This window comes from Dioscorea cayenensis, chromosome 4 (genome assembly GCF_009730915.1).
Source record: "Dioscorea cayenensis subsp. rotundata cultivar TDr96_F1 chromosome 4, TDr96_F1_v2_PseudoChromosome.rev07_lg8_w22 25.fasta, whole genome shotgun sequence".
Lineage (NCBI taxonomy): Eukaryota > Viridiplantae > Streptophyta > Magnoliopsida > Dioscoreales > Dioscoreaceae > Dioscorea > Dioscorea cayenensis.
In genome coordinates this window covers 6,440,488-6,454,425 of record NC_052474.1, presented here as the reverse complement: position 1 = coordinate 6,454,425, position 13,938 = coordinate 6,440,488, and the positions used below count along the sequence as shown (strand labels likewise).

General features: G+C 33.8%; 2 protein-coding genes and 1 non-coding gene across 3 annotated transcripts; 1 reads left to right on the top strand and 2 right to left on the bottom strand.

Moving 5' to 3' along the window:
• Positions 1-631: 631 nt before the first annotated feature.
• LOC120258463 (calcium-dependent protein kinase 1-like) lies at positions 632-6,329 on the bottom strand. Its single transcript, XM_039265883.1, is given in 9 exon segments — positions 632-1,134; positions 2,200-2,299; positions 2,394-2,521; positions 3,179-3,346; positions 3,429-3,544; positions 4,211-4,363; positions 4,448-4,591; positions 5,569-5,765; positions 5,767-6,329. Coding segments are annotated over 9 exon segments (1,572 nt in total). The 5' UTR covers positions 6,249-6,329; the 3' UTR covers positions 632-1,050.
• A 3,605-nt stretch (positions 6,330-9,934) lies between these two features.
• On the top strand, positions 9,935-10,483 carry LOC120258617 (trihelix transcription factor ASIL2-like). Its single transcript, XM_039266075.1, has one exon. It carries the CDS (start codon positions 9,935-9,937, stop codon positions 10,481-10,483), a length of 549 nt encoding a protein of 182 aa, XP_039122009.1.
• A 414-nt stretch (positions 10,484-10,897) lies between these two features.
• Positions 10,898-10,969, bottom strand: TRNAW-CCA. The gene has a single exon. It is a non-coding gene; the product is annotated as a tRNA-Trp (tRNA).
• Between the last annotated feature and the right edge of the window lie 2,969 nt (positions 10,970-13,938).

The following is a 13,938-nucleotide window of genomic DNA, read 5'->3' as shown; positions in this document are numbered from 1 at the left end:
GTTGCTTTTACGCTTCATTCCATTTACCAGTACACCAAAATACTAGCCTGTTTTTGAAAACAAGAAATGAAAATATTGTTTTTTTTATAATATACTCCTTCTGTTCTTTCCTTGCTACTTTTTACTTGTCACATTAAAAATTTTGTACATTATTAAATAATTTTTTTCTTTCCTGTTACTTTTTATTTGTCGCATTAAAAATTTTGTACATTATTAAATAATTTTTCTAAATTTATTTTTTAATGTAATGTACTTGTACAATTATCAATAAATCATAATCAACTAAACATTAAATTATATATTCCAATAGTGAAATTTTAAATAGGGTAGTTTAAAAATACGAATAGCCAAACAAGTTTTATAAACAATTTTTTATTGAGATCCTTTTTCCTCCGCAACAATTTTTTAACTGACTCATGATGCCAATGAGTTCCCTTATTGTAAAAAAATTAATTTTTTAATTTTTTATTTTTTAAGCAATGTGATAAACCATTTAGAGGAAAGAGAAATTTGGGAGGAAAATGACCTATGATCTCTCATCTTTGGAAGACGGCAGCAGTTCTAATTTCTAGAACCAAATGAAATAATGCATTCATATTCCCGCTAAATAAGTGAAAGCATGACAGTAGTGGAAACACAATCAAACAAAACCCATGCCCATATATCAAACTTCAAGTGATAGAGGAAATTACATTCTCATCTGCATTCGATTTGAAAATATCACAGTTTCTGATGCCACAGATTAAGAAAAAAACTAATGTACAAAGAAACATAGGTCTCATCGAAGAGTATCGGCCATAGTTTTCAGTATAGAAAATGGAGAACAATCACACACCAGCAACATTGCATGCAACTCATATTTGTAGTAGAAACTTTTCCCGGAGAACAGAAGTCTTCAACCACGGTTCAGTTCTTCAACTACAGAGGATGAAATGCTGCTCAAGATGGATATGTATTCTCAGCTGACCGTCTTTTTACATTCATGGGTTTGAGAAAATTTTATCTGCTTGATATGCTCCACAAACAAACAAGAGAAAATGGACGCTGATACTATTTGCGTCTACGGTTAGGAACCATTTCCGGGTTACCTTTCCTCATCATTGCTACAAATTCATCATAGTTTATCCGTCCATCCTGCAACATAAGGAAAATGTGAAGTTTGGCACATTTAAGGATGACATATCAAGACCTGAATATACTCTACGGCACACACTTACTGATCTATTAGATTGGTCAAGGAAATTTAATTCATTTTCCCTAGTGCAATTCTTATAATATAACTTACATTTTCAGGAAAGATGTCACATGTAAGGATACTAAAGCATATCATGATACTGAGTACCGGAATTAACAATTATTATGTTAAGTTGATTATAATGATCAGCTTGAAGAGCTAATTTGATAAAATATCATAGAAGTAAAATAATAATTGTGAATGTTGAGTAATTATTGACAAATTGCTGACAAGCTTCCATCTGTTAAAATTTTGGATCCTGAATTTTTTAAATCTTGACTACAGTAAGGAAAAAGGTATGGGAAAATGCATTAGGAAGTGAAAACTAGTGACAGCCTTCTGCAAGCAAAGTCAATGCATGGGTAACCATAAACAAAGAAGTTAAAAATACAGAAACTGAGGTAAAGAGAATTAAACAATTAGAGTAAATGGTTTCAATTACAGGTAACAATGTAATTATTTAAAAGTCAGAGCACTTGTGTTATAACAGCCACACTGTTCACAGTTCACAGTTCACAGTTCACAGTTCAATCAATACCTAAGAGACTATTTACATTCACATATAAAACGACAAGAAACCATCAATACACAAAACCTGACTTTTCATAAGGACCACCCCATTATAGAACTAAAACCAGCAAATTAAAATAATTAAGAAAATACCAAAGCAGCAAAATTTATGCCGATTACCTTTTTTGGATTTTTCCTATTTCCATCAATATTATATCAGCTATTGCTTCCAGCTAAGTCTATCATTATTGCTGAGTAGATTCTCAGCGATATAGTGGTTCTCACAAATGAAAAACCAAAGCCAAATACAGAAAAAGAACTTTACTATGCTAGCAATGCCTTGTGGGAAATTTGAGTCTTCCATGAAATCACAAGGCAATTCAAACATATATTGAAATACAAACAAGAAAATAAGAAATATATGATACCCAGAAAAGTAAAGTTGTGATGCTTACGTGATCTGAGTCAACTTCTGCAATGATCTCTTTTATTGTTTTCTCATCACCCATGTTGTACTCCTTGAGAGCTTGCTCTAACTCCTCCATTGTGATGTAACTAGGCGGTGAAGGAAAAAAAGAAACCATCATCAATGTGATATGAAACACAAGACTAAGAAGACAAGGTGATTTATGTGGAAATGACTTGTTACCCGCTCTTATCCTTGTCAAAATACTCAAAAGCCTTGTATAAATGGTCCTCTTTTTCCATTCTGTTCATGTGCATCGTGGCTGTTATAAACTCAAGATAGTCAATGGTCCCATTTCCATCCACATCAGCCTACAAAGAAAAGCACATCATTTACATCCCTGTGAAATATTCAGTAAAGTAATCTGTGAAGCATCTAAAGCTAGAAAGAAAATGCGTGGCACTAAATCCTCGCTAGGTTTCCACAGATAGCGTCGCAGCATTTAGAGATTTGTCCAAGTTTCCAACTAAGACATGACCTTGGCTAAAACTAAGCAATCCAGCTAAAAATAACAAGGCTTCACGCTTGTGAACTGTTTAACTGGCGGTTTTTTTTTTACAGATGATGTGATGTATTCATAAGGTTAGAGCTTGTGCAAACAGTTTTAATATAATGGTCTAAATACCCGCGCAAATAAATAAAATCTGACATCATAACAATGGTGCAACGAAAAATGATGCTGGTGAAACTCTACAACAGGTGCTTGTGAGGCCAGTATAAATTTAAAAAAAGTTTCATCATTTCAAAAACAGAATTTCATCATAGGATCTAGGATCAATACTATTCTGTTCCTTTGACTTTGTTTCAAAGTTGAAAAAAAAAACCTAAATATACTAACCAGATGCCATCAATCTAAACGTGCCAACTAGAATAGAAGCTGACATCAGAGAAAGAAAACTCTAAACATATGAGAAATACAGAAACATCAAAAAATTAAATGAGTTTAAGAATAAGGCTTTAGGATGTACCGCTTCCATCAGTTGTCGAACTTCAGATTCTGAAAGCTTGCTGCCTAATTTTGGCAGACCAGCTTTTAGTTCCTCAAAAGTTATTGTTCCACTATTGTCAGTATCCATAGATTTGAACATTTCTTTCAAACCGATGATTTCCTCCTCAGAAAGATTTTCCGCAATTACCTACAAAAATATGATGTTCTGTAATCAATCTTGGAAAAGCAACATATCAAGCAAACAAGAATGAGAAATAGCAGTCAATCACCTTCAACGCCACTTTCTTAAGTTTATTCATGGCCCTAAACTGCTTCATTCTGCTCAAGACCGTGATATCAATTGGCTTATCAGAAGCATCACCATCTTCTCGAACCCATGGATGATCTGTAAAATTCTCACAATCAAATTAGATGAAATGAGATATGCTTTGAAAAATGGGAGTGATTTTACCAGAACCTTTAAGAACAAGTTCAGTTGCGGTACATGTGCGGTAACAACCAACAGGTTGGTCACAAGAACTGGAATGGAGCTTTTAAATCACCCAAAAATTCCTTAACAATAATGTTTTTTCTACATTGGGGTATACATTAAAGAAGGGGTGCAGGAAACGAGGGTTGGCAAAAGTAATTGCTAGGTTGCACAGAGATAATAGTAAAACACTGTGATTATTGACAATGAGAAAGTAAGAATTTTAAGTATGAATTAAATAACCCCATAGTTGCTCGGCAACAGGAAATTAATGCTGATGAAACCAGAATGAATATAAGAGTAATAATTACATTTAGAGACTTAAGGAAAATGGCGATGTTGAGGAGGCACAATAATTTCGTACGATTAGGCTTTATCTATCTAAGCCTCTAAAGTTTGCTTTATACCTAAAATTTTGTAAAAGCAAAGAAGAATGCAATGCAATATCAGCTACATGATTCATTGTTGATTTCATAGTGGCGCAGAACAAGAAAATTTATATCACACCCCAGCAAGACAGTGTATGTCACAGAAAACTTTCAACCTAACAACATGTGCGAGTATCAAATCCAGAGGACTCACTCAAAATTTCAACCGCAGAAAGCCTCTCTTTTGGATCTTGCCGAAGCATCTTTTTAACAAGTTCTTTTGCTCCACTTGATATGGAAGGCCAAGGATCAGATGAGAAATCAATATGGCCACGTAAAACAGCATCAAATATACCCTGTTCATTCTCTGCATAAATGGAAAAACAACTAATAATTCTGTATACTACTAATAATAAATATTAAAAAAATTGTGTAGTTAGACTAAACAGACCAGCCCAAAAAGGAGGAACACCACAAAGAAGGATATAAAGTATAACACCAGCACTCCAAATATCAGCCTCTGCACCATAATTCCGCCTCAATACCTCAGGAGCAACATAATATGCACTGCCAACAAGGTCTTTGAATACATCTCCTAACAACATTAAGAGATTCATTATGTTACTCGTTTGAAAACGTCGACACAAATAACAAAACAAGTTAATATCTTCTACTGATATTTTCTTTTTTTGTAAAAGTTTATTCAAACAACCATTGTTAGTCCACTAAAAAAACTAATACACTTAAAAAATGTTTTGATTCCATCGTCTCTGCCCATTGAAATCTTGCTGAACCACACATTATTCCTCTTGTATTTCTTCAAAAATGAGCTGTCTACCAAGTCTTTATTAAAAAATGAGACACATAACAATGCATTAAATATCACGAAAAAAATGAGTCATGTGAATAAAAAGATTAAAATAAGACAGAATACAAACACCAAAACAATCACACAAAATTGTATCTCATCACCCCATTGTCACAGCAATAACAACATTTTCATACTGTTAAAGCTTAGTAGATTGTTCTTACTTCACTAAAGAACTAATACACACACAAGTTTCGATTTCATTGTCTGTGTCCAGAAACAATCTTTCTGATCTATGCATTACTCCTCCAACATTTCTTCAACAATGTTCTAGCTAGTGATTCTTGACAGATAAAAGAAAAGCAATAGATTTGAAAATTATACCAGATAGAAAAAGTTCTATGACAAATAAAACAAGAAACAATGAAACCAACATGGCAACGATTTGTAACAATAAAACTTTAGTGACTCATTCTCAGCTCTGTAAATACCTAATACACCAAAAAGAAATTTTAACCTCAGTGTCTCTATCCAACATCAATCCTGCTTGATCTGCACTTTATTCCTCTTGTACATCTTAAAAGATGATTCATCTACTAATTCTTGGCAAAAATAAATAAGGAAACAAAAGAAACAAACCAATGGATGCAATAATTAAAACAAATTGAACAGGTACTACGAAGAATATGTGCACACAAATAGCATCAATTATTGAACAAGCTAAAGCCATAATGATTTCTTGGAGTGAAGAAATTTTGTGTTACCAGGCTTGAAGAAAACGGAAAGACCAAAGTCCGTGGCCTTGAGCGGAGAGTTCTCATCTTTGCTAAGAAACAAAAAGTTCTCCGGCTTGAGGTCCCGATGCATGACCCCCATGGAGTGACAGTTATGCACAACAGTGACGATCTCACGGCACAGCGCAGCGGCAGCTCGCTCCGAGTAGTGGCCCTTTAGTGATAATCCTATCAAAGAGCTCCCCACCCTCGCAGAGCTCCATCACCAAGTGCACCGAGTGCCGGTCCTCGTACGCTCCCTTCAGCTCGACGATGTTGCGGTGGCCGGTCAGATGGTGCATGATCTGCACCTCGCGCCGCACATCCTCGATGTCATCACGGTTGACGAGCTTCCTCGTGGCGATCGACTTGCAGGCAAGCCGCTCGCCCGTCCGCCGATCGGTGGCCAAGTACGTGACGCCAAACTGGCCACGACCAAGCTCACGGCCGAAGGTGTAGAACTCGCGAACATCGGAGATCGGACGGCCAAGAACACGGCCGTACATCGGGCGGGGGGCAGGAGGTGGGGATGGCTTGGCGGAGGGGAGGACGGTGATGGAACCATTGGTGGGAGCTGGAGGAGGAGGAGGAGGACGGTCGGGAGGTCCGGCAGTGGATCCGGTGGCCGGAGGTTGTCCGGAGGCCGACGGGAGGCCGTTGCAGTTGCCCATTTGGGAAGAAGTGATGGATGAGTCGGGTTGGAGACTCGAAAGTCAGCACAGAGAGAAAAAAGAGAGAGCGAGTAAATGGGGGCGGTTAATGGTTATAGAGAGCATGGTATCCGCTAAAAAGGTATCATAATAGTCCAAACTAAGGCCTTCGGACACACGAACCCAATTGGGTGCAGACGAGACTTGATTGGATCGAGTCTGATTGGATTCTGGCTCTTGACTTGGACTCGCCCCTCATATTATTGAAATAATAGATTTATTGTCACATAAGTTAACTTATATATTCTTTTAAATATATATATATATATGAGAATCATATCGCCTCTACCGACGTCCATAATTATGCACAGTAATTAGATTTAAATTCAATGGCGGTAAAATATTTCTTTTGATAAACAATATTCATATACATTTGGCGGATATAGATATTGTAGTTTTAAGAGTGTACTACTACATTGTAAAAAATTAGGATATACAGTATTTTAAACAATGCATTGTAAAAATTGAGATGTATCCTCAAATCATGATAGTAACTTTGAAATTTTTTATAAAAACCAACAAAACACCTCATCTGTTTCTTCTGTAAATATATGATTTTCATACTATATATTTTACTGTTGTTTTACTAATGTGTGCATGTGTCTTTTGTATGTTTTACTTTTCTCAGCCTATGAATATCTGCAGTTGAAAAAAAAATATATATATATATATAATATAATTAGTGTCAACGTATTTCTTTCAAATCACTATCTTTTCTCTTTAATGAAAATGAAGCTTCTCCTCTTTTCTGAATTCCTGTGTTTGATTAAAGAGATAGAGATTGCTTGGAAATGTAAAACCTTGAAAATAAAATAAAGTTAATATTTATAAAAATATAAAGAATCATAAAGAGAGATATCAGTATCACCACAACCGGAAAAAAAATTATCAAAAGAAAATATATAAATAAAATAATCCAGGTTGAAGCCCGTGGCCAATGGAACTTAAGAAATGGACTCAATTGACTTTTCTTTGTATGATTAACTTTTGGTGGATTTTTATATCTTTGGATCTGCCTGAGTATCTGTCATAGACTTATTTTCTGTTCAAAGTGTTTGAATTATAAATTAATAAAGAAAGTGTCAATTGTTTTTAGTAGTATTTGGTGGGACCTTGATGTATATGTATAGTATTATAGTTCAATGCCAAAACATGCCCTTAAGTTCATTGGATTCTTGTTTATGGTGAGCAAATTAAAAGCAAACAAGAAGACGAGTAGTTTTGGATCAAGTGATGTTTCATTGCTTGCTAAGAAATAAAGAAACAAAAGGAGTCTGTCTTGTTTTCAGATATCTTATTGCAGGCCAATGTTGGGCCAGTACAAAATTACAAACATTTATCATTTTTGCACCTTTCAGTGTCTGTTTTGATGATTAATGCATGCTTGTTATTTCCATGGCGGACGTTCCCAACTTCGGTCTTGTAGGTTGAAATAATTAGGGAAATTTTAAATAAATTTGAATTTTCTTATTTTAAAATTAAAAATGGTATTTTTCATTTTTGTCTGTCAAAGCGACTTGATTCAAATAATTAGTGGCATCAAAATAAATTTCTTATGTGACGTGCGAAGTGGGTAACCAAAACTAACTCACACGTCGTAAAAACATGCGCTTGTCACCCTTTTAAAAAAAATTTCAAAAAATTAAAATCTATACTAGTCCATATTTCAAAAAAATAAATTAAAATAAATTGAAGTCTTTGAGAATAAGTTTAGTAATTTATATTAAAGTATTGTATTTACTATGAAAAACAAATTAGACTTAAATTTTTTATTTAGGATGAAAATGAAATATCAACTTGTTTCAAAACAGAGGTGGTGAAAACAAATGTATTTTAAAGTGTCTAAAAATTTATTAGATTATTTGGCAATTTGAGGATAGAAAACTTAAAACAAGCAACAAGGATACAAACCACCTTGATGACAATGCAAGGAACCAACTGAGAATCCACCTTTTCCCTAAATTTGTTATTATAAAAGTGTACATATAACACCCAAAGAAATATAAATATTCTTGCAAGATGGGGTGGAGCATCAAGTGATAGTTTTTGTACATGCATTTAATTAAACAAGCACATATCATTCATGTCTCTTCTTAACAAACAAACAAACAAAGAAAACAGACTAAAACAATTAAAGCCCAAAACAATTAAGCATGGGCCAAAAACAATATTAGAGAACATGAAGCCACCAAACATTGCCTATTGTTGTGGAAAGGTATGCAAGCGTCAATGGAGGGGTGGAGGGTTAAATCCCTCCGTATTAAACTATAACAAAAATATGCTATATTGTAAAATATTGTGTGGTGCTATTCATTTATATTGTTTATTGGGTCTCATGTGAGAAAATTCATATTCTTCACCCTTTCATAGTTGCAAAGTATAGGAGAGCGTCATTAAACTATCGTAATTGATGTATCATTATACATACTCATCCCTTTCACAACCCCTTGTGAAATGACACTTGTCGTCTTTTTCAAAAAAAAACTTAAAGCCTTGATCAACCACAAAAGTAGGCATGTCAAGCCAACCAATTGAAATTTAAGCATTATTTATTTGTTTTATATAAAAAAATTAAAAATTGTCTTTCTTGACAAAAATAAAATTATGGCAATGTTCCGTAATCTTGGCATGATAAAATTTTCATAGTTTTAACATAAATTTCATTATGTTCTTTTATGCACTGATTGTAACAACCTCATATTTTGGTGATTGCCTATGCAGCAAAGAATCTGAAGATCCAAGTTCTATTGGCTTGTTGTGAGTTGTGACAACACAGACTTAATGAATTACTTTGTTACAAGTTGGTCGGTTTTGATAACTTCTTGTTGGAAATAACTAGGGAATGGATTTTATTGGTTTATATAATATATATATATGTGAAGGCTTTTTTTTAGTGGGGTCATTGGGCAGATGTACATGCAGGGTTGGTGTAATTATTATGACTTCAATCTAATGCCTGCTGAGGTCCTGACATAATAAACTCCTTAGACTACTATTACATCAATAAAGTACTGACATTTTTGTTTGGTTCTCCATTTCATTATCGATTCTTAAATAAGGTCTCATTTATCACTCCCCATAATTTGGTGATTTTAGTCCCACAAATTGGTTTTTCTCATAGAAAAATCCTTAGTCTGCTGAAACAGTGAAACTACGAATTATATATATATATATTGGGTAAATTATCTAAATAGTCACTTAACTTTTTGGGTATTCCTATTTAAATCACCAAAATTTAAAAAAAAATTTCAATCAGATACCCAAACTTTAAAATCACGCCTATTTGAGTCACCGTCGCTCACGTCGTTAATAGCAATTCAACGTGTTATGACACATCATCACACCAAGGTATTTTTGTCATCGTTCGGACTCCCGGGTCGCCGTATCTGAGACATGTCACGATCCCTTCCCATTCTCGGTCTCTCCATCAAATCCCTTCCGTCCATCCCAAATCCAACGGCCCTAAATGCTCCCACGTGTTCTCGACGCCGACGCCATCAAACACTCCCGCGCGCCAACGTCGGTGCAGGCGTGCCCCCAGCGGACTCCCATGCTTCCCACGCACCAGCCCCTTCGCCGCCCTCTAATACATATGTGTGACCTTGAGAGAAAGCCCGTTTAGGGTTAGGGTTAGGGTTTCTATGTTCATGGAGAGCTTGCCGCCGAGAAAGCCTCCCAACCCGACGCTGCCATATCGTGAAGACTGCTGGAGCGAAGGAGAGACGTCGAAGCTCGTTGACGCTTGGGACAATCGGTACATTGAGCTCAGCTGGGGGAATCTCGGCAAGTACTGGCAGAAGGTCGCTAATGCTGTGAACTCGCGGCCGGTAGGAGCACCACCGCTCACCAAAGTGCAGTACAAGAACCGGATCGATACTCTTAAGAAGAAGTACAAGGTCAAGAAGGCCGGGATCGTGGATTCCGGCAACGCCCTCATTAGCCAATGCCAATTCTTTACTCGCCTCGATGCTCTCATCGGTTCCTCCATCTCCAGGTCGAGGAAACCTTCACCGCCTTCACCCCCGCCACCGTTGGCCTTGCCACTCCCGTACCACCAGAAGAGCTCCCCTCTTTCTCTCCCCACCGCTGATGCAGTCTCATCCCGTCCGGAGAAGCGCCACCCGCCAGTGCTGCCTCTTATGAATGATTCCTTCCGGAGAAGGTTTACTGCCGTCGTAGCAGCCGCCGAAGATTAAAAAAAGTGTCTGCCACGTGGCGTGATGATGTGTCATGACATGTCGGATTGTCGTTAACGACGTGAGCGCCGGTAACTCAAATAGGAGTGATTTTAAAGTTTGGGTATTTTATTGAAATTTTTAAAAGTTTGGTGACTTAAATAGGAATACCCGAAAAGTTGAGTGACTATTTAGATAATTTACCCATATATATTATTAAAAATATATATTCTTTTAAAAAAAGAAGTATTTTCTTTTTTTTGTTAATTCAACCCAATTGACGTCTTTGAAAAGAATGTATTGCTTGATTGATTTGGATAGCTTTGAATCTTTTGATTTATTTGGAAATTTTAATTTGTAAATCACTTGCTAAATGCACCATGATCATTCAAAATTAAAAAAATAAATAAATAAATAAAAAAACAAACCGGGGTTTGAACCCGACGTGAATCGAACACGCAACCTTCTGATCTGGAGTCAGACGCGCTACCATTGCGCCACGGATCCACTTATGCAGTTAAGTGCAAAATATTCTTATTATTTTAAGCTTTTATGTTATATTTTTTAATGAAATAAATAATTATATGTACAAGTTGAAAAATTAATAAGGATATAAGATATAACTGAGGCAAGAATTGATTTTGCAGAAAGGATGTGTCCTTCCTGTTTTGAGGTCTGTTGAAATAAGGCCTGTTCACACACAGTTTTAGAAAAAATAATACTTTTTAATTAAACCCTATGATTTTCTTTTGCATTGGTGTGAATTAGCAATGAAGGACAGGTGAGGTAGAGATGGTTTAATACCCCAATAATTGAGATAATAACACAGTGAGGTGATGGTGGCAATGACAAGGGTGGACCCAAAGCTACAATGTCTCATGAATTAAGGTTTTAAGAATAATGACATTCTTGAAGTAGTCCTAATCACTTAATAAATACTCTTTTCGGCCTTATTTACATGTCAATTAAATATTTTTAATATGTCAATTTTGAAATTCAGTAAAATATTAAATATTTTTTTCAACTTTTTCTTCTATCTTTAATATACTATATTTTTTTAATATATTTTTTTAAGAAAAAATTAAAACACTGTATTGGGAGAGAATAAGAGATATAATAATTAGATTATAAAAAAAAATTTAATAAAATATTGATTTGTTTCTAAATAATGGTAATTTTAGAAAATCGATATAATTTTTTTATTAATTTAAGATAATAACTAATTTTAATTGTTTTCTACGATACCCGTGAATTGATTATATAAATAGGATATGATGGAGTATAATTTATGATTAATTTTTTCTATTGATGGGTTTGAATTATAAATAAATATGTTTTTGAAATAAAAGCTATAAATAAATAATGTTACTACCGATACACCATTTTCCTATGAGTTTCAATCTTACTTGTGATTTTTCTATAATAAAAAAAAAGTAAATTTTCAATCAGTTAAACCATTATATTAAACCCTTAATTAACATTTTTTTTTTAATGAAAATGACATGTATTGTTAGTCAAGGGACATACAACTACAAATGTGCACTAATTAAAATACCTGATCATATACCCCATGGGAATAAAATCCCCTGTCATGGAACTCTGAAAGGGAAGAAAAAATGGTTTTTACATAGAGCTTTCACATAAAACCTTACACATTTGCAAGTTAAGAGCTTGAACTCAAGACCCAGGTATCGCTAGGCTATGCCCTAGTTCTCTAATAGAGAATTTATAATTACAAACTTTGCTAGTAAACCACGAATGATATAAAACGAAATTATTTTTATAAATAATATAAATAAATATTAGTTCTCCTTCCAATAATACATTTATCTTGTTGGGTCTTATCAAATGAGCCACAAAATTATTTGAGCTTACGTTATTGTCAATAATTCACAGTAATATATTTTCGTCGAACATATATATTGAGTTGGTTTTTCAAGCATTTTGTTCCTTGAGTGGTTTATGAAATTGGAATATATCACAAATTATCTTTAACAAAGCATCTTATTTATTGTAAATTAAAGTTAAGTTATAAACATAAATCACTTATTATTATTATTTTCTTCATAACATTGGCAAACTATTTACTTCAACCATAGTGAAAGGAAGTTAAACTTCTTAATTAACCAAATTTACTATTCCCACTTATTTCCAAATTAACCACCACTTCAACCGTTTAACGGTGGATTTGGCGCCATGAGCTCTAAGAATGAGGACATGAATGGTTTGAGTGTCATGGTTGCAAGTGTCGGCAGTTGCCCAAAAAGCGCCTTCTATTCATCCACAAGTACATCACAATCTAGTTAAAGATCTGTCTCAAGTTATGCCATTTATTGTGGTCCTCTCCTCCTCAAGTGTTTTGTCCAGTTATATTTATTAAAATATGTATACTTTCTTCATATTACTATTTATCTAGGAATTTTTGTTTTATATATATAGTTTTAGTTTTTGGGTTTTTTTAAGTTCATATGGATCGAGTAAAACAGTTGAGATTTATTCAGATACTATGCTGAAATTAATTGAACGGTTCAGATCAAAATACAATTTTTATAAATTTCTAATCTATAAACATACTTAGAATACGCATCCTATCATATATATATATATATATATATATATATATTTATATAATGATTTATAATGGAGTTTCTACATGTAGTTAATTTTTTTTATTTTTTAAATGAAATGCTGATAAAACACATGTTAAGGACAAGTCATGAGTGTGCATAGATGTAAAGTTATTATCTTAACACATTTGTGCCTTCACCTTAGGTAAGATGAGGTTCAAACCTACCCTTTAAAATATAGATGGTTTATGTAAAAAAACCGGTGTCAATAGATTAAGAGGTCATTGATGCATTTGGTTAACATTAACTTGGGTTTAGATGTTGGAGGATTTTATTGTTTGATCTTTGATGCATGATAGATGTTTATTAATAATGCTAATAATTGTGCATTATTAATAAATAAGCTTGTGTAATTAATTAAACACTATAAAAGCTATTTGCAAGAATAACCAAAACTAAAAGCAGGTGGATTTGGAAAGCTATGCACAATAATCCATTTTATTAGCGGGTATATATATATATATATATATATATAGATAGAGAGATAGATTATAGAGAGAGAGTTTCAATAATATTTTTTTATTTTTTTATTTTATTTTTTGACAAATCAACAAACCATTTTTTATTTGGTCCATGTTATTTTAAAAACTGTCTACAAATGTTTTAGATATAAATGTTGTTTTAGTGATATGAGGCATTTTGAGATTGGATAAGTTGTAAACAAAAGCATTATTTGTCTTAAAAATTTAATAAGTTTGGAGGATACCTCATGATAATTTGAATTTTTGTTTATATAATTTTATCATAATTATTATTTTTATTTGGACAATAATTTTGGTAATATTATTATCAAAATAATTTATAAATCTAATATATGTTTGACCTGTAAATAGAGTGTGTATCATGACT